This window comes from Dreissena polymorpha, chromosome 8 (genome assembly GCF_020536995.1).
Source record: "Dreissena polymorpha isolate Duluth1 chromosome 8, UMN_Dpol_1.0, whole genome shotgun sequence".
Classification (NCBI taxonomy): domain Eukaryota; kingdom Metazoa; phylum Mollusca; class Bivalvia; order Myida; family Dreissenidae; genus Dreissena; species Dreissena polymorpha.
This window is the reverse complement of record NC_068362.1, coordinates 90,699,065-90,718,088: the sequence shown is the minus strand read 5'-3', so window position 1 is coordinate 90,718,088 and position 19,024 is coordinate 90,699,065. Positions and strand designations below refer to the sequence as shown.

The following is a 19,024-nucleotide window of genomic DNA, read 5'->3' as shown; positions in this document are numbered from 1 at the left end:
AAATACAAAATAAACGCAATAGTGTGATCCTAATTTGTATTTATGTTAACATATGTGTAGTTGAAATAGTTTACTCACATGCATAACGAATCACTAGTTGTTATTTAATGTTACACAAAAAAACGGATATCACGCTTTGTTGTAACGAAACAATAGTGTTCAGGTACAAGTAAAAACTTTTTTTTAAAGCGTGTATGCTAACGAAAATATCACATGGTTATCACAACTCACATATTGCCGATGTAGATGTTCACCTTGATAAGTTGTTATATTTACTTTGCGTTATCTTTTATTTGTATATACCGAAAGTTTCCATTTTGTTGATAAAATAATTGCCTGAAAATTAAGATACTTGCAAATATGTATTGGATCATATCTACTTATAAGTCAGAAGTAAGAATTCAATTTGGCAACAGAGGAGAGGAGATATTGTCATCATGCATCCTTGAAACATATTAAATTGTAACTGGAATATTGAATGAAAACCAAGCAAACTATGATCGTCAGTAAAAAAACACTTTTTCTTAGCTATACCTTCTAATACGTTACCTTTTACATATACACAGAATGTGATCCACAAGAAACCAACTCGACTTTACTTACATTCAATCGGAAATGTGGGTAAATTTATTTCACCTAAACATTCAATCAGCAACTATTTGAATATTGAAAAGAACGGATATGAACGGATATGAACCGCACAAATCGGACCTTTATGCAGTGTGCAAAAAGTGTCGTCCAGATTAGCCTGAAGAGTCCACCTAGGCTTATCAGGGACCACACTTTCCAATTGTATGGATTTATTTTTGATAATATAAATCATTTTAATTTCAAAACCCTTAAACACATGAATTTAACCGCAAATAACCAGAGCGAGACTCATGTGTAATATAAATGTATTGTTTTCTTATGACATTAGAACTACGCTTGTCATGATAATCCACCGTCCGTAAATATTGTTTCAAAACAACGCACAATTACTCAGCTACAAGATTCTTAGGTCATATTTTGTTACGAGTTGCATTTTCTACTGGTTGTATTGCTATACTTGGCCATTTTAATTTGTTTATTCCTTTGTTACGTTATTTATTTATTGAGAGTTTTATTAATCCATTTAAATCGTCAAGTCAGCATCTATACACAAGAAAGACGCAGTAATAATAAAAAATAAATAAAATGTTCGTCAAATGTTCTTGTCGCAAATTGTTTCAGCTTTTACATCAACCGATATCAATTTACATTTTGCTGAGTAACATTCTTGAATTCTCAATACGGTTTAGCGATATTAAGCTTTTTAAAGTAATGTAGTTCATAAATGATCAATGCATTTAAATACACTATAGAAACATAAACACCAATTATGCATAATACAAGTAGACAGAAATACGATTGGTTATGGTACTTCTTAAATGCAATATTGGGTTGAGATGTCGTTTGACATGTGCGATCTAACTCCGTTTGCCGACTGATATAAGTATGAAGGGGCACCTGATTAACAACAAGACAATGTAACGTTTCGCTAGATAAATGTCACGATAATATGTTGATTTGATTTGGGTTTTTTTCGAATTGCTTATTTATTGCGGTATTTTTATGTGATCTAAGCTAATCAGACAGACTTATATTTCACTTAAACACAATTGTTTATTTCTTTGAATTACTGACAACGGAATGCAACATACATCTAAAATAACGGAGTGCGTAATCAAGCCGATTGTACTTGCCTCAACATAGGTCGCCTTGGTGTAATGGATATTGTGTCCACCTAGCGACCGGAAGGTCACGGGTTCGATCCCAACTTTAGGAGCGTTCGTTAGAGCGTTCCACCAAAGACACCAAGTACTTGTTCTAGGCCTAGGAAACGGACTAGAGAGCGTTTCAATAAGGCTTTCGATGCAAACGAGCTAAACTAAACTACTTGCCTCCAATTATTAAGGCGCCCGATGTTATGTACCTTAAATTCAGGTACAACTTGAGCTAATTAGGCAAAAGAAACTATTTTGTCATAAGTAATTTGTTTTTAAACATTGTAAAGCATTTTCAATAAGGTTATGCAAAAACTCCAGTGCGGCGCCCAATAAAGCCTTGCCGTAAGTTAAAATTAAAGGAGCGGATGTTATTCAGGTCATTGTACATTTTGTCCAACAAATATTTCGGATCAAAAATTAGAACCGATAGGCTGTTTTTACTACGATTACCAAGAGTTAACATGCGCTTGTACATGTAATAGGGGCAATTCATATTCGAAAGTCGTGTAGCGATAAACTTTGTACAAAAAAAACGCCTAAAATGTAAAAACTGGACATTGGAACATTTCACCCTGTTTATTTAACATTTATAATAGAGTGTGTGCAGTCATCATCATAATCGAAATGTTCACCATCGAATGTTGCGAACCATATTTTCTTATAAGAAACTTAAAATGCATACAATTATCATGATCCTAAATTAAAGCATTAAACAACGCTAATAGGACGTTTCATTTTTTTAAAGGCCATGCCGGCAAACTAAACATAATACTTGGTGTCAGTTATTATGTGAAGCCAAAAGTTTGCTGCCCCGATTTTGATTTGATTTAAGATACATTAAAAAAAAACGACAGCCAATGGCATCGCTTGTTACAAAAAATGCGACTTTACAGATGTTTCGGTACATATGCATGGATGCTTTAAAACTAGGATGTGAATATGTCTTCTTTGACTTTAATCAATACAATATAATACAATGTGTTGCCATTAATGTGGTAAATGCAAACTAATATTGCTGACCCGTGTTGACTTTTCAACAAAAAACAAGTGTGTCAACTTGTCACACATTATGCCCATTTTAAAGTAGCAATAACAATTATCTACGCCATCTAGGTTAAGGATGATAAGATAAACATTGAGTTAGTAACAGAGCGGAAAACATTTTTAGCACATTTGGACTAATCAAGGGCCATACGTTTTGGTTCCTAAGGCGATATGGCTTTTTATCCTACTTGGTTAAAATGTTTTACCCACAAATATTACCCCTCATTTTCATGGTTATAAAATATAATGTGTTTGATCTAGTTGATCTCACTGTTATTTGACGCAGGCACTATTCCTCTTACATGTATGTCACATTTTTTTTCAAAACGATTTAAACTCATACAGTAAGAGATTGAACATAGTTCTCTTGTATGCCTAACCACCCAAACCACAGGTGTTCCTATATTAATTACAGTGTATACAAATGAGTGCAAATGCTACAGTGCAATTCGATGGTTATGTATTTAACAATTGTCACATAATTTATCTAACATTTATCACATTTATCCACATTTCCATCTCCAACTTTGTCTTCAAATGCTGAATACGAATTGCGTTAAATAAACAAAGCTCAAAATATTTATGTATCACAGAAGTGTGATACATTAAATATTAAGCATAATACGCGGGTCATACAGCAATACCGTTGCGCATTGCAATACATGTGTTATTTCCAACTACCATTATACATAATTAAGGTTTCTCTATATCGCATGGTCACGAATACGTCTACCAAATTTATGTCAGCTTCATCTGATTTTACTACCTACAGACTGTAATTTCTGGTTTCTCAACAAAGCATTGAATGCAAGGTCACAGACGCTCAAATGACAAACAACCTGACGGTGAAAATAGTTCAAAAGACTGGCTAAGTATATGTTATTACATGTTATTTAATATGTTGGTATACATGTATACGGAATTATGTTATATTCTTATCGCCAATACGCTTATCTGTTTATAGCAGTTAATTAAAAGGACAGTGTTGACAGTATTTATTTCGTCTAAACATACAGAAGAGAAAAGTAAATACATGTGATGTTTTCTTCACGAATTAAACCCGTGATTTATACAATCAACGTGTCAAGAGTTCTCGTATGCTGAAAAATATATAGTTGTATATACACCTTATGCACAATATGATGTGAACATATATTGGTATTTATCCCGAGTGCACGGTATGCAGTGAACATATTTTGTATATAGTCTGAGTGCGTAAGTAATGTCGTAATATTTACGTTCTTCTTTGCCCAGATTTTTGACATTAATATGTTATAAATGAAATACGAATTTTGACTCAAAATCAAGGTGAATAATCATCAGCAACACTCAATAGTCTATGTTAAGTCATTATTTACTTATGGCCGAACACAGGAAGAACTGCCCTTGTTAAGCACCTCTCTTACATGCATTTGCATATTTAATACCGTATATAAATTAATCGTTTGTTGTTTTTTTGTGAAAAAAATGCAATAGATACTTTTATAATATGTTGAGTTTGCAATACAAAATATGTTCATGAGTTTTTTGTCGCAACTTAATGACTAAACTATGCGCAGTTTATGTAGTTTTTTCAAAAATTATTGCCGAAAATATGTCCACAGAACGTAGTGTTTAAAATATTATGATGCACATTGCGATAGAACAGTAGTCTTTTTTGAAGAAATTAATATTTTAAAGATATATATTTAATTTACAGATATGTAAACTAAACCCGTTATACATGACATGTTAACAATCTATGTAGCTATTCTGGAAACGTTTGAGTATGTAATTGTATTTTTTTTTAATGTTAAGGAGCACAAATAAATACAATTTTAATCATAATAACATACAACCGAATTATATTTATACTTAATGTGTATGCAACAACTATATCAGCATCTATGCATATAACACAAGTATACACAACTATGAGTATCAAGTTGGCGAGTATTTTGTGCTTCTGATATGATTCTTAATAACTTGAACAAGTTCATAACTTGTTTAGTTTCAACAAGCTTTGTCTGACTCTAAACTATGAGTTAATGGAGCTTTCTTTAGTTTGGACACATTTAAAATATTTCAACAAAATATGAATTCATACTCTACTTCATTGCTGTAACATTATTTGCAGAGTAGAAAAGTTCTTTCTATCTATTAAATCAACCAGTCTTCATTCTCGGGTTATGCGAAAACATTCATTAGATCGTAATCGCTGTTCTTACCTTTCTTTACACAATTATATCTAAATATGATTTGATAAGGTTGTTTTAATGCGTTACATACAATAAGTACCATTTAATCATTAATACATCGTTTCCGCTCTTGCCAGTATGGGTCGATAACTCTATACTTGAACAATGACACAATATTAGCTTCATGTATTTGTTAATTATTATACACCCTTTCAGTTATTCGCTTTTACTAGTGTTAGAGTTGTGTCCCTTAGCCGGATGTGACGTCAACGGGGGATAGAAATTCGCCAGAGAAAATAAAATTTTACTGTGTCGCTGAAGAAATCAACGTCTTAAGCACAATATATGCGTAAGTTGCACACATGTTTTATTTGTATTATTATATTGACGCATTTTAAAGCTATCGCTTGTTGTATATTTACTTTTAAGTACGATGAAGTGAGAAAAAATGCATTAAACATTCCGTTTTGTCAAAACACATTTCATGTTCGTACATATACCACTACACCTGGATTGGAACTTAAATGTAAATATTGTATAAAAATGCCAAATTTTAAAAACAAAGCGTATTACGAGTTATTTTCAGAAAGTTTATATTTGTAATCATGATTTTATCATAGGAATTATATGATTTCGGGGCTTTTTTATTCTTAAATAGAACTAGAAAGTATAAGAATGTGAATGAAAACCAATCAGGAGAACGGGTCATTTAACTTTCATGTTTTTTACACCAAAATCTCTATATTTATAAACTTTCAAAACCGAAACTATCCATTTGGGGATTCTTTGACTGAAGTGGTGAAAAAAATATATGTTTTGCTTAAAAATCAGCTGCAAAAAAGACCTGGATTATATGTGGTATTTTTTTTCAGGAATCATCCCAAATGCTATGTTCAGAAACAGTGAAGTACCATGGCTGAACCAGATCCTGTTACAGAAAAGAAAGTACAACAGTACACGACTGTGATTGTCATAAGGTGTTTTTTTTGTTTAAAATGTGAATTCACTATAATAAATACTCCTAAGTTTATTATTAATATAATTATGCAAATACATAAACATTGGTGGCATGAATATATCCGGACATAGTCATGTACCATAACTACACTCTAATAAATATTGACTCCGTACAGAAACCCAACATGAATGCATACAAGTTCAGCTGTCAGGTTTTAAGCATTATTGCCACTTTAAAAAAAATTATGTAACTTACACTACATTCAGTATCGATCATATTTATTTCAAACCATTTTCTAAAAAAATAATATGATGAATTCTGAATGTTGTATAAGTAACATGATTTTTTTCTAAAGAAGCAATAATGCTTAAAACCTGCCTTTTTATTTTTTGTAGCTGTATGCCAAGGATGTCCATGGCGCTGTTTTACCGCAACTTCAACCAGAAAGATGCAAAGTTACAGAGTTGCGAATAGGGTTGAAATGCCGGGGACAAGCTGTGAAATCGAATGAGACAAAAGCCGAACTTTGCTTGAGGTACTTATTTTATATCGCTTTTTCAGGCCTTTTCCTGGTGTATCTACGGGTCAGTTAAACGGACCCATTCCCTAACCTAAATTGTAATAGAAATTCCCAATTTGAAAAAAATAATTCCCAATAAAAAAGAAAGAAGAGTTTATGATTATTTTAACTCAATTATGTGTATATGACATCTAACAAAGTACATTACCATGAATAATATGATTTTTTTATCTAATTTGAATGATTGTGAAGGGTTATTTTATAGTTGTTTTCCCAAATCAGTTGATTTTTGGCGCGAAAAATTCACGATCCTGCAATTGCTTTTTCCCAAAATCGCCAGGAAAAAGCCTGCTTTTTCATATTAAAAACGCACATTCATGTTGTGAATTTTTTTCTATTTTTCTGTCAACCAGTCTGTAAAAAGTAAGTTTTTATCTGTTTAGTCAGTCTGACTCGACCACACAGCATAAGTACTTTATATAACATGCATAGTGGCACACAGCTTTCTGCTTCAATTAAAATCCCTGACATAATAAGTTTCATCACTCTCTTTAGTCTGCATTAGAAATTGGTTGCCACTAGTTAAATTGTCTTAATACATTTTTGGTCACAAAGAAAGAAGGGGTGGAGTTTATTGGGTGGAAAACAAGTATCTGAAACAGACTCTGGAGTAGTGTTTTTTTTTGTAACACCTTAAATCTTAACGTTCTGCTACAAAGTTTAAATCTTTACTTTTATATATTTTCCAGGGTAAAGAAATTCAGTGACAACCAGGATAACATCCTAATTGTGGATCATTATCCAGACCAGCCATTCGCAGTAAGAAGAAGTCGTCCTGTATGAACTGTAAAGGACAATCAACAGTGTCAACAGCGGAAGAACATCTTAATTTGGAAGAATGCACATGGGCCCAAAGCACCAGACTGATCTTCAAAGACTTTTCGTACATGAACATTCTGGAATGGACCAAAAGTTCTGGTAAAGGTTCAAAACTGGGTGTGGAAAAGCCTATTCAACGAGGCAATGTGTTTTGTCATGACAGTTATGTATTCGACACATGGACATCTGAACGTAACAGTTCAACAATTGTTAGATGTAAGTGTTTCCGCTCCATGAAAAACCGGTAAACAGGAATAAAGAGTATTGAAATAATCTAAATTAGATTTGAAAGTATTCAATTTTTTTTTTATTTTAGTGTCAGTTTTTGTGAGAATCACCTCAAATCACATGTATTCATTCAATATAATCATAGGATCTCAGCTCATTTTGGTGCAATACCTGTATCTGAATGTTTGTAATTTTCAGATTGTGTTTCCTTAAATTAGTTTATGATTTCTAGCTTTCACATGTTGTCTTTCATCATTAATCTCTCAATTAATGATACTGCATACTGTTTTGTGATGAACCATGCTACTCAAATGTGCTTATCTTGCATTATTTCTGTTGTAATAAAGCTTATATCATTGATTACAAAGTGTTTTTACTCAAAGGATTACGTAAATCTGTAGCAGAGTCTTAGTGAAATAGTGGCTATGGTGTCTGCTAAGCAATCTGGAGCAACCAGTTTCGATCCCCATCGAGAATCAGTAATGGTTCTTCCCAGGAAACGAACTTAAGTACTGATTTGTCTCAATATGCATTGGACTTTCTTAGTTTTACCTAATATTTAAAAAAAAACACTAAAATTTCTATAAACAAAATTATTTATTCAGTAGTCATACAATCAAAACAAATTAACAAACATGATTAAAAAGATGTATATACAATGTTTATGTAAACGCCACACACCTTATTTGGCATTGTAAATTTAAGTATGAATGACATATTTTATCTATGCCAATTGGAATATATCTGGTGGTTACAAGGTAGAAATCCATCTTTTTTGCACTTTACAACTTAAAAATAATCGCGTTTGTCGAAATGGATGTGTACGTCTGGAAATCCTACTTTCTGTTTTAAAAGCAGTACTGTTTGAAAATAACTTGCTATTAAACTAGGCTATAGATTTAATTTTATTATGCCAACTAGAATATATTTGGTGGGAAACAAGGTAGAAAGCCATCTTTTTTTGCGCTTTAAAAGTTAAAAATAATCGTGTTTAATATAGAAATCCTACTTTCAGTTTTAAAAGCAGTAAATCCTGTTTGAAAAAGAATAAATTACTTCCTAACTAGGCTATAGATTTAATGAAAATTTTGCACACTTTCAAATTGCATCTATATGTATTGATTTACATGTACTTTATTTTAAGGTGTGTAGCTTTACGTACTCTTTAAGCATAAATCTGTAACTAAAACCAATGCTTATATCAATAAATTATCAAAAACTTTATACAAAGCCAAAAAATGTACAAATATTACATGAACAGCCAATGGTATTTCATAAACCTTCCTGTAGTATGATGTACACGAACAACAAATGTTCATATAAATGGTATGTATGTTAAACACCGGGACATGATATAATTGGGTCTTGAAAAAGAGTGAGCAATGAGCAAACTGTCCAAATTTGATTAATTGTCCCAAACAGAGAAACCGGAATGACCTGATCAAATATGTGAAAACTTTTAATTTTGTTAATTGCACGTTCCACGTGAATTCGCTTCAACAGATGTGGTTTGTCCTTCCAGAAGTCGAATAGTGTAGGGATGGCTCCTGTTTTTTTGATACCTCCGCTTAGCAAATCCAGATTCATCAAGACAGTCACGTTCAAAATGGAGAAAACAGACAACCGTATTGTGACTTATCTGAAAGAAAAAAAAGAATAAATAAATATGTGTGCTTTTTTGAATCACATCGACACTATTTTTCTGACATGAAAATATATAGTACTTTACATGTTTTATTTTTCTTTATACAAAATCATTTAAAGTTTTACTGAAAGCACTAACAACTGACCTTAAAATGTTGTCTTCATCTCTTCGTATTTTATTCAACCAAACAGCTTGAAATGGATCATCTTCAGCTGGAAATGCATGATAGCTGGGCTTTCCATGGCCTTCTAACAATCCGTAGCCAGTGGTGTGACATTTGGGCACACAGCAGATCCTGTTAGACTGAAATTTTATGAAGATCAACTAATAATATTTAAAAAAAAAATCAAGTGAATAACAACTTTACCAATTATTTTGGATCATTAAAATCAGTATAACAAAGTACACAAACGTGGTTAACAAATAATAATATGTGCTTTTATACTATTGGTTAAGAATTTCATTTTATTTGTATTGATATTAATTATTATATGTCTATAAATGTTTTATTCCCAAATGTTATTTAAACAAATCAATTGACTAAACAATTTAATTTACCTTCGACTTCTTCTCGAGTGATACGGTAATGTCTTGAATCTGTTTTCCATCCGGTTTTGAGTCGAATACTGGTGTTGCTGTGTCAAACTGGACAGCATAGTCGTGGTCATTAATCTGTTGAACAAAATTCTGTTTCATAACATTCATGATAACTGATACATTGTACTTTACACATTAATACACATTAGGCCGGGTATAGCTTAGTACAAGCTCTAATCAAACAAATAGCTTTTTAAGAAACCATATGTTGCATTGGATGTCGTTGGCTTTCATTTTTAAAAAATGGTCAATTGGTACAAAAGCACGGTATGACTAAGACCAGTACGAGCGTCCTTTAGTTGCTTTAAAATATAAATGCCAAAAAGTGTTCATACTTTGACGAATACGAAATGTCCTTAGATAAAACAAGTCAATATTTCCACCTTTTAAATCTATCTCAACATTTCTGAACAGGATTTATTTCAGTAAAAAATCCTTCGTTTGAACGTTTCGTCCTCGCGAAAACATATAACAAAAAAAACAATACCGCTGCTTTATCAGCATTATAAACCGAATATCAAAATTGCATAAGAAAATAATAAATTATTAATAATAAGGTCAGTACAAACCTTTTCGTTCATATTTTGAGTCCATTTACACCGTTGAAAACACACATTCATGATTGTCAAACAGACATCACTTTGTTTGCTTACAGTCGATAATCGGGTATCCCCGGATTACGTCATTCAGGGGAGGTAATTATAATCTGTTAATAACTGAAAGGGTCAATACCACACATTATTTTACCCGTAATAAGATAGTAAGTCCCTCACTTTTGCAAACCAGTTCAATTTATTATATTTTAAGTCAGCCAAAGCATCTTCCATTTTGGGTCTTAATATAATGTTTCAATTTTAGTTACGTTAAACCAATATGTTACTATACGAACATATATTTTTATCTATCACGGGTATCGGTCAAGTTCACCGTAAACGCATGCACTCATTTGAAGTTTATTTCCGTACACCAAGAACACTATTGTAGAATTTTAGGTGCATTTTGCATGAGTATAAACTAATTGTAAAAAAAAAATCACATATATTTATTTCAAAATTCCTTCTTGTTTTGAATACTCAAGACAATAGCATGATGTATTACAAATATTCGATCTTCGTGAAACACTTCCATTAAAAACACGGTGCCGGTTCTGCACAGGAAACGGACTAGATAGCGTTTCAATAAGCCTTCATATTTTGATGCAATTGAGCCGAAATGAATAGGCTTAAAATAAGTAATCTCAGACAAAACTAAATGCATAATGTAAAAATCATCGATTAAATAGTTTTAATGCGTATGCAGTATGCATATACTTAAAACAACGTTACATTCTATAAATTTCGATTGATCATAGTCATTGTTTCACGTCGAAAGTTTGCATTTTTCTTCAAATTGTGTTAGCATTAATACTATGAGTAGGAGTTCGAGAAATAAAAATATGACCATATTTACATTTTTATACACTACGGCAAATAAACTAATTCGTGTCAGGCATTAATAATAGGCAACTTCATATCATTTACATGTAAGCATACACTATGTCTATAATCAGCAGCAATGGTAGCTGCAGAATGATTGCATAGTTGCATTACTGCTAAATATATTAATACATTATTTTATGAGATTGTGAGCTATTGAAATGTTTTAATTCATGACAAGCCAAATGAGGTTATCATTTTGGGTTATAATGAAGGTATTTTGCCATATTAAGTACCGAATTGGTCTTGAATTTTTTTTCATTGAAGTTTTCTACTGATTCTACAAAGTGGACTTATACTTGTATGTAAATACATGTTTGGTAGCCAATTATCCTGGCAAAACATCCGGTAAACCACTGCGTTCAGACAAAAAAACAAGACGTTCATATCCAAATAATGTAATTGAACATGTTCTTATGAACATTAACTATTATTAAATTGAATACATGATTAGTGCAAGAAACTGCTTTAAGTTATATACTGACCACCCAACCAGAAAGAAAATATATACAAATACAAAAATTGTATCGTCATATTATTTGATTTTAAGAATGCACTCGTGCGTTTATTACCGCATCTATATCGATAAGAAATTTATATGAAACAGAATCAAACAATTTTGTTGCACGACAAAATGGAACATTTCTATATGACCATATACCATTTTAATCATGAAAACCAAAAACACAATTGTTTTTAACTAAATTGTTTTTGAACTTGTCAGAAAATCTTCCAGTTTTCACGTTTGTTTCACAATTACTGTTTTCAGTGGGATTTGGAGTGATTGATTATTTAATATGTTTCGTAAAATGGTAAAGCTGTTCTTTAAATACCTGTGTATGGCGCGCCTTGAAGAAAATGTTCGTAACCATATTAACCTTTTGTTATTGTTTAGCATTTGGCTTATCCAATAATAAGTATATATCTCTAGTCCGAGTGGTATCGAGCTCCATAAAACCATCTTTACCCAAAAGTGTTTTGCTTTGACGACTTTAACGTGTTGACCCAATTTGTATTATTGTGTATCATATTCTCGTGTAAAGTTGTGTGTTTGTGTGCAATGTGGCACGATATCTCACGCAATTAAAATAGGGCTCCTTGTTATAAAAAAGGGTTTTCCTCTGCTGGTACTGATTAAATTTTAATGATTTATAATTGAAATAGGAAAGTTTCGATTAACTGTCAATTTTTAGTAACAATATCTTAAACTAGTGATTCAATAAAACCAGTATAGCACGGATCGACGGAAATATCAATATAAGTTGCCAAAATGAGCAGCGCTCTGGCAAAACATGGCTTAGCGAAAATCCAGTTGGGGCAGAAAGTGTCGTCTGTGGTTAGCCTCTGCAGACTGCACATGCTAATCTTGACTACGTATGTACGCTTTATCTGCATGCATTAAGCCTGGTTACCAGAGCGAGGCACACAAATACTGTGTAAAGTATTCATCAAGATGCAATATAATAATACATTATAACAGTATTTTCAAATAAATAAAAAAATATAGACGGATGTAGAAAAAATCATACAACCAATAAAATTAGTTTGAAAGTAATATTAATACAAGTGTTTGGATAAATTGTATGTTTGGTGATGGAAGAAATACATGTCGAGTGTCCATATTAATACACAATTTATGACGATTGCTTCAAATTACTTCATAAATGCTTTATTTCGTTTGGCTGAATTTATCACTGGCATATGACGGCAAGAGACACATAACATATGCCTTACGTCTGCTTAATTGACAGGAATTGTCATGACACAAATCACTCATATGCAAAAACAGTTTTCCCTCTTTGTAAAACCCTTAATCACAGAAGCGGCTAATTATGGTTCATTTTAGAATATTAATAACCTTTTCGATTTGACAGAAATAGTATGCGCTTGACACTTTCTTATATCATCTTGAAAAAACTTGGGTTAAATAAGAAAAAAGTATAGCTGGACCTTAACAATATCTCAATTGGTTGAATCATAAAACTTGCAAAATTCCTGTCAACTCCATTATTATTTTTTGTTCTTTGGTTACTTTGCACTACATCATTGAACTTTACAAAACTATATCGTTTTAATGTCTTTGTTACTTGACCTACGCAACAACTTGCTTTTAATTAATTCCCGCAGCTAAATGCGTACTGTTTTCAAGAGGGTTATACAATGCAATGGTTCTACATTTATATTGTACCTACCATGATATATCGTTAGCCTGATAAGAACAATCGGAATGCCAAACGCTGTTGTTGTGTATAAGTTATATTATTTTCAGGCGTGCACTATGAATAGCATACTTAGTGATAATACATTATTATCTCACATTTATGTATTCGGAATGTTTATATATTAACTCATGTATTTTCTAACTTGTAAGGAAATGTTCAATTGTATTCGAAATGTATTTAAATTTACAAGACGTACAGCATCGAAAAAATATATTTAAGAAACTTAATTATATATCACATTATTGAAATAAATATGTCAATACATTGTATTTATGGTATTTCGTAAAGGCCTACGTTTTTCTTTCTTTCTTTGTAATAACTTGCGAACTGCCTAAGCAACACTTATTGACGAAGTAGAGATATCAGGTGCAATTCAGGTTTAATACAAATTCTGAGTTATATCAATGCTATATTGTTATTTTATTTATTAGATATTATTTTGGTCTCCATCTGTCTGTCCGTCAGTTCGGCCACTATCTCCACCTACACTATTAGCACTAGAACCTTGAAACTTACACACATGGTTGCTATGATAATATGTGCGACGGTGACGGCGACGGAATTTTGATCTGACCCCCGGGTCATCAGTTGTGGGTATATAAATGAGTAAAATGGGTAAAAAAATAATTTTACTAACAACATGTGACGCACATGATAAAAACTTTTGACCCAGGGGTCAGATCAAAATTCCAAATGGTGCACCGTCGCACATATGCTCATAGTGTAATGCCAAGGTTCTAGTACTAATAGTGTAGGAGGAGGTAGCTGCCGACCACGCACACCCACAATTTTGTTTTAACTTCTTATTTTATACACAAACTGACTTCAAATTTATACTGAGCATCTCTTATGACAACACGGTCTTTCTCGACCATCCATGTCCACATTACCCACCCCAGGGCCATTGATAAAGGTAAAGGCAGCTTGGCTCCAGTCCTCTTTCAAATGTATCGAGAGGTCAACGTGTCCAACTTACCCGTACCCCCAACGTTTTTTTCGTACCCAAAATTTGTCGTACCCATTTTTTTTTTCGTAGCCAATTTATTTGTGTACACATTTTTTTTTCGTACCCAAAATTGTTAGTACCCAATTATTTTTCGTAGCCAATTTTGTGTATATCCAATTTTTGTCATACCCACATTTATTTTTGTTTTGTACCCAAAAAAAATTTCCTACCTAATTTTTTTTCGTACCCAAATTTTTTGTACGAATTTTTTTTTTCGTACCCGAATTCTTTTTCGTACCCAAATTTGTGTCGTATCCAAATTTTCTTTCGTACCCATATTTTTGTTCGTTCCCAAATTTTGATTGTACACTTTTTTTTCGTATCCAAATTTTTTTGTTCCAAAATTTTGTTGCATAATTGTTTCGTACCTAAATTTTATTTCGTACCCACATTTTTTTTCGTTCCCTAATTTTTTTTCGTACCCACAACTTTTTTCGTACCCAAATTTGTGTTCGTACCCAATTTGTTCGTACCCAAAAAAAATTTATACCCAAAATTTTCGTACCCACATTTTGTTTTGTACCAAAATTTGGTTTTAACATAACTTCTTCATTTATTCACCAATTGACTTCAAATTTATACTGAACATCTGTTACGACAAAACGGTCTATCTCGACCAACCATGTCCGCATTACCCACCCAGGGTACACACCAATATAGGCCTTGCCAACCCAAAACTGCCTTTTAATGTAACGGCATGGAATACGCGTCGGCCTCTGCCGCGCCACTTTTAGTTGACATTTATGACGGCATACTAATGAAATTATGAACTTGGAGTTATCGGTCCATTTTATTAGGTCAATTGAGATATGAAAAATTTGATGAAATAATACTTTTTCATAATAAGGCGAATAGACTCAGGCAGTATGAACGCAATCTAGTTCATGTAATAAACGTTTTTAAAAGCTGTGCATTTGAAGTGAATGTGTAATGAAAGTCGTTTCGGTTTAGATTAAAAGGATGAAAAATACATAAAAGGTCATCATAATATTTGTCTGTGTCATCTGTCAAAAGTGTAATAGGCCAACTTTTATGTTTGTCTTTTCACAATTATCATTTGATCATTTAATATGCAAGTTTGAATGATGAAAGTTCTGTTTTGCTACTTGAACGAAGAAAGTGTCTTCAGATTATAAAATCGTGGATGTTAAACATAAAAGCAGATTCAAATGACATTATTACATTTAATAAATATATCGTTTGTGCCAATATACACAAGATATAGTGCCTATTAGATTACATAAAATAGCTTTAATATAATGCACATGTATTTGCACTTTTGTTATCCGTTAAGGTACAATGCAGTTGTTATGTATATATGCGAAGTATTACCAGTAAGTACAATCCTGTAAAGTAAGATCAGAACTAGTTTTATTATTTGGCATTATTGATAGAATCAGAATATCAAAGCAGTAAGCAATTATACCTTATTACGTATTAAGACTTAAGCACCCTAAAGCAGTATTACATCATCTATCAAGATTAATTACTCGTTTGATAACTGAACTGGCTAATGGCTGTTCAACTTATAATTAAGCTGTATATAATAATAATAATAACCCGTTTAAAATATTTCGATTCTTAAGATATTGTTGAGAGTGGAAACTCAACTATGACGACATTGAAAACTCAAACAAGCATTATTAAATTTAACATGATCAAAATCACTAACCTTGTATTGACTTGAAACTCTGTTGTTGAGTCTTTATACTTACTTCTGTTTGTTTGCACTGGCTGAACGACAATAATTATGTAGTCGTTTCTTAATAATCACGAAACAACATACTTAATGCATATGTTTGCCAGTTATATTTAGGTTTGCCTGTTGTATTTCCACTATCATATAACTTAAAGCTATGTAATGGATCTTCGTATCCATGCATTTTTTCTTGAACTATGTTACGCTCGATTCCAAACTCATGGACGATTTTGTTGTAAAATGTTAGTGTTTTTCAACACAATGTAATGATGTAATTTGTTAATACTGTCTTAGAGTTCTTTCCAACATTTTCGTGGCAGCCGTCTTCTTTTAACTGTCAATATCGGCTAAGTAGCGAAAGTATGTTTTTCTCCCGAAAACGAGTTGAGGTTCGTCTTCCAAACCCTAAATTAACTTATCATGTGTAATTTGAACCCATTTATTTGTAAACATGTTGTTTTTACGAGAAAATAATACATTGGCCTTTGAAATGCTATTGTAAACGACGCGCACCTAGCTGTCACATTAGTATCGATTTGCATGGTCATGCCACAAGACCTGTGGCGTTCCACAAAAATTGTGGCACGACACAATGTGGTGCCACATTGGGGTGTGTGGCATGTGGCATGCCACAATGTGGCACCGTGACGAGTATAAATAGCCCGAGCGCGTTCATTCGGGACTCCAACATTTCTAAAAAAGTCTGAACTCCATCTCGGTTTTTTTAAAACTTAAACTTCTAAATTAAAACTTAGCAAAAAGGTGCGCGTATTTCAAACTTATTATTTAATTAGTAACTTATATATAGTAATATAAACAATATTCAGTAAATAAATATTTTATAATATACTTTGATGAATTTTATATATTTTATCATAATTTCTGTAACGCACTTTGAGCCAGTCTCTTTTCGATAATAGTACGTTTTGATAGGCTACACTTCACTCAACTGTGTAAACGTTTTATTATACTATTATCGCCATATCTTAACGAGTTTTCTACAATAAAAATCTTAACTGTTTTCAAACTCTTTGTCGTCTTTAATCCTTTAAGTTGGAGTCATTAACAACAGCAATCACTCACTAGCTAATAATTACACAATGAAACAATTCACAATCACCAAAAAGTACTAACGGATGACGAAGGCCAGTCACCCCTGAAGGCGAAGGCCAAGCCTGACAAAGACCAGTCACCCCTGAAGGCGAAGATCAAGGCCGACTCGCAACAATATTCCAGTCTCAGCCGCTTATCGCGTACTTACATTCCAGCCATCGAAATAATAGCTCTAATATTAAAATAAAAATCGTTCATGCAATTGCTTTCATGTTGTTATTTTGTATAGAAATATGGTAATCAATCTATTGCTTTTAAAACATTTAACATTAACCCAGCTCGAAGATAGAGATAAAAGCGAAAAGTGTCCTCTCTGATAAGTCTCTGTGGACTGCAAATGGAATCTGGAACGATACATTACGCACATGCATTAAGCCGGGTTTGTCCAGAACAAGACTCGTGTTATCGCATACGCAACAAAATGGCGAACAAAATAGAAAGCTCTACATTAAGAATATATTGCTTCTTATTAATCTACTTGTTTCATGTCAAATGATCTTGATGAACACATACATACTATTATCCAGCAGCTAACTGCGTTTTGTTTCCAGAAGTGTGTGCTAATGTTTTTATGTGTGTTTGCCTGTGATGTTACTTGAGCATGAGGTCTTTTCGTGAAGACATTCCCTTTGTATCATCAAGCGCATTATCTTTAGGCACGACAGTTCTTGCTAATAAGTGGTGGTATAGTACCCCGTACTCATTTAACGTTGCAGCACACATTTCCATTGATGGTTTAACTATTTTATTTTATTGGTTCTTATTTACTTAAAATATTACATATTTGTACATCGGGAAAATGTAAACCACTACAACACATGCATAGGAGCCGTTATCGGGAAAAAGTGGTTTTAATGCATGTTCGTAATACTAGCCATTATTTGACCAGAGTCATAAGAAAATGACATTTGCGGCCAGCGTAGCAACCCTGTCCGCTAATGAAAACATGAAACCTTGCGTGAATTTGTAGCGGACAGCGTATCTCCTTACCAGATTGCACGATTGCGCAGGTGGTCTGGACATACGCAGCTCACATAATGTCACAAAAGCAATTTTCTCAAGACGCGGAAATTTTAGTTTGAAAACCAATTCAAAGCATGTACTCTCTCTGAAACTGTGTATTATTGCTCTCTTCACGCAAATACGACTTCAGCTATCTGTCAAATACTGCTTCTGTTGTAAATGACAGTTTGATCAATATCAGAGTTTAAATATGCGATTCTTATAGCAGTTACAAAACCTTGCGAATGTTGTGGATACTCGAGCAATCAAAATTAACTGCAGGATTTCACGAAGACGGAATCTCATTTATAAGCCTGTAATTTCGTATTTCCTGGTTTATTATTGCCGCCAAACTTGAATTTGCGCAGTGGATTAAATCTCTTTTAGATAAAGGTTTTTCAAATATGGTTGGTGTTTTTATTTTCGAGACATCACTACATTTGTACCAATCCATCTTTAATACATTTTATAGTAACCCATATGATATGCATGTTTATGTTGAGCATTACACTGAGAAGTGTTTTCTAATACCTTATACTGCATTTGACACTCGTTTGGCAAAGATGGACTTATTACGTTGTATTATTCAAGCAAACATACAGATAAGGCGGAAAGTGTCGACCCTGATAAGACTGTGCCTGAAACTCAACGTCAATACATAAATTTCGTTACCCCAGAACGAGGCTTATATAGATGTTGTTGTTTGTTTTA

At 32.7% G+C, this 19,024-nt stretch overlaps 1 protein-coding gene across 1 annotated transcript; it reads right to left on the bottom strand.

Moving 5' to 3' along the window:
* Positions 1–8,231: 8,231 nt before the first annotated feature.
* Positions 8,232–10,480, bottom strand: LOC127840971 (uncharacterized). Its single transcript, XM_052369443.1, has 4 exons — positions 10,366–10,480; positions 9,758–9,871; positions 9,345–9,502; positions 8,232–9,193 (listed from the first exon to the last, which is right to left on the bottom strand). Exons 1-4 carry the CDS (start codon positions 10,414–10,416, stop codon positions 9,190–9,192), a joined length of 327 nt encoding a protein of 108 aa, XP_052225403.1. The 5' UTR covers positions 10,417–10,480; the 3' UTR covers positions 8,232–9,189.
* Between the last annotated feature and the right edge of the window lie 8,544 nt (positions 10,481–19,024).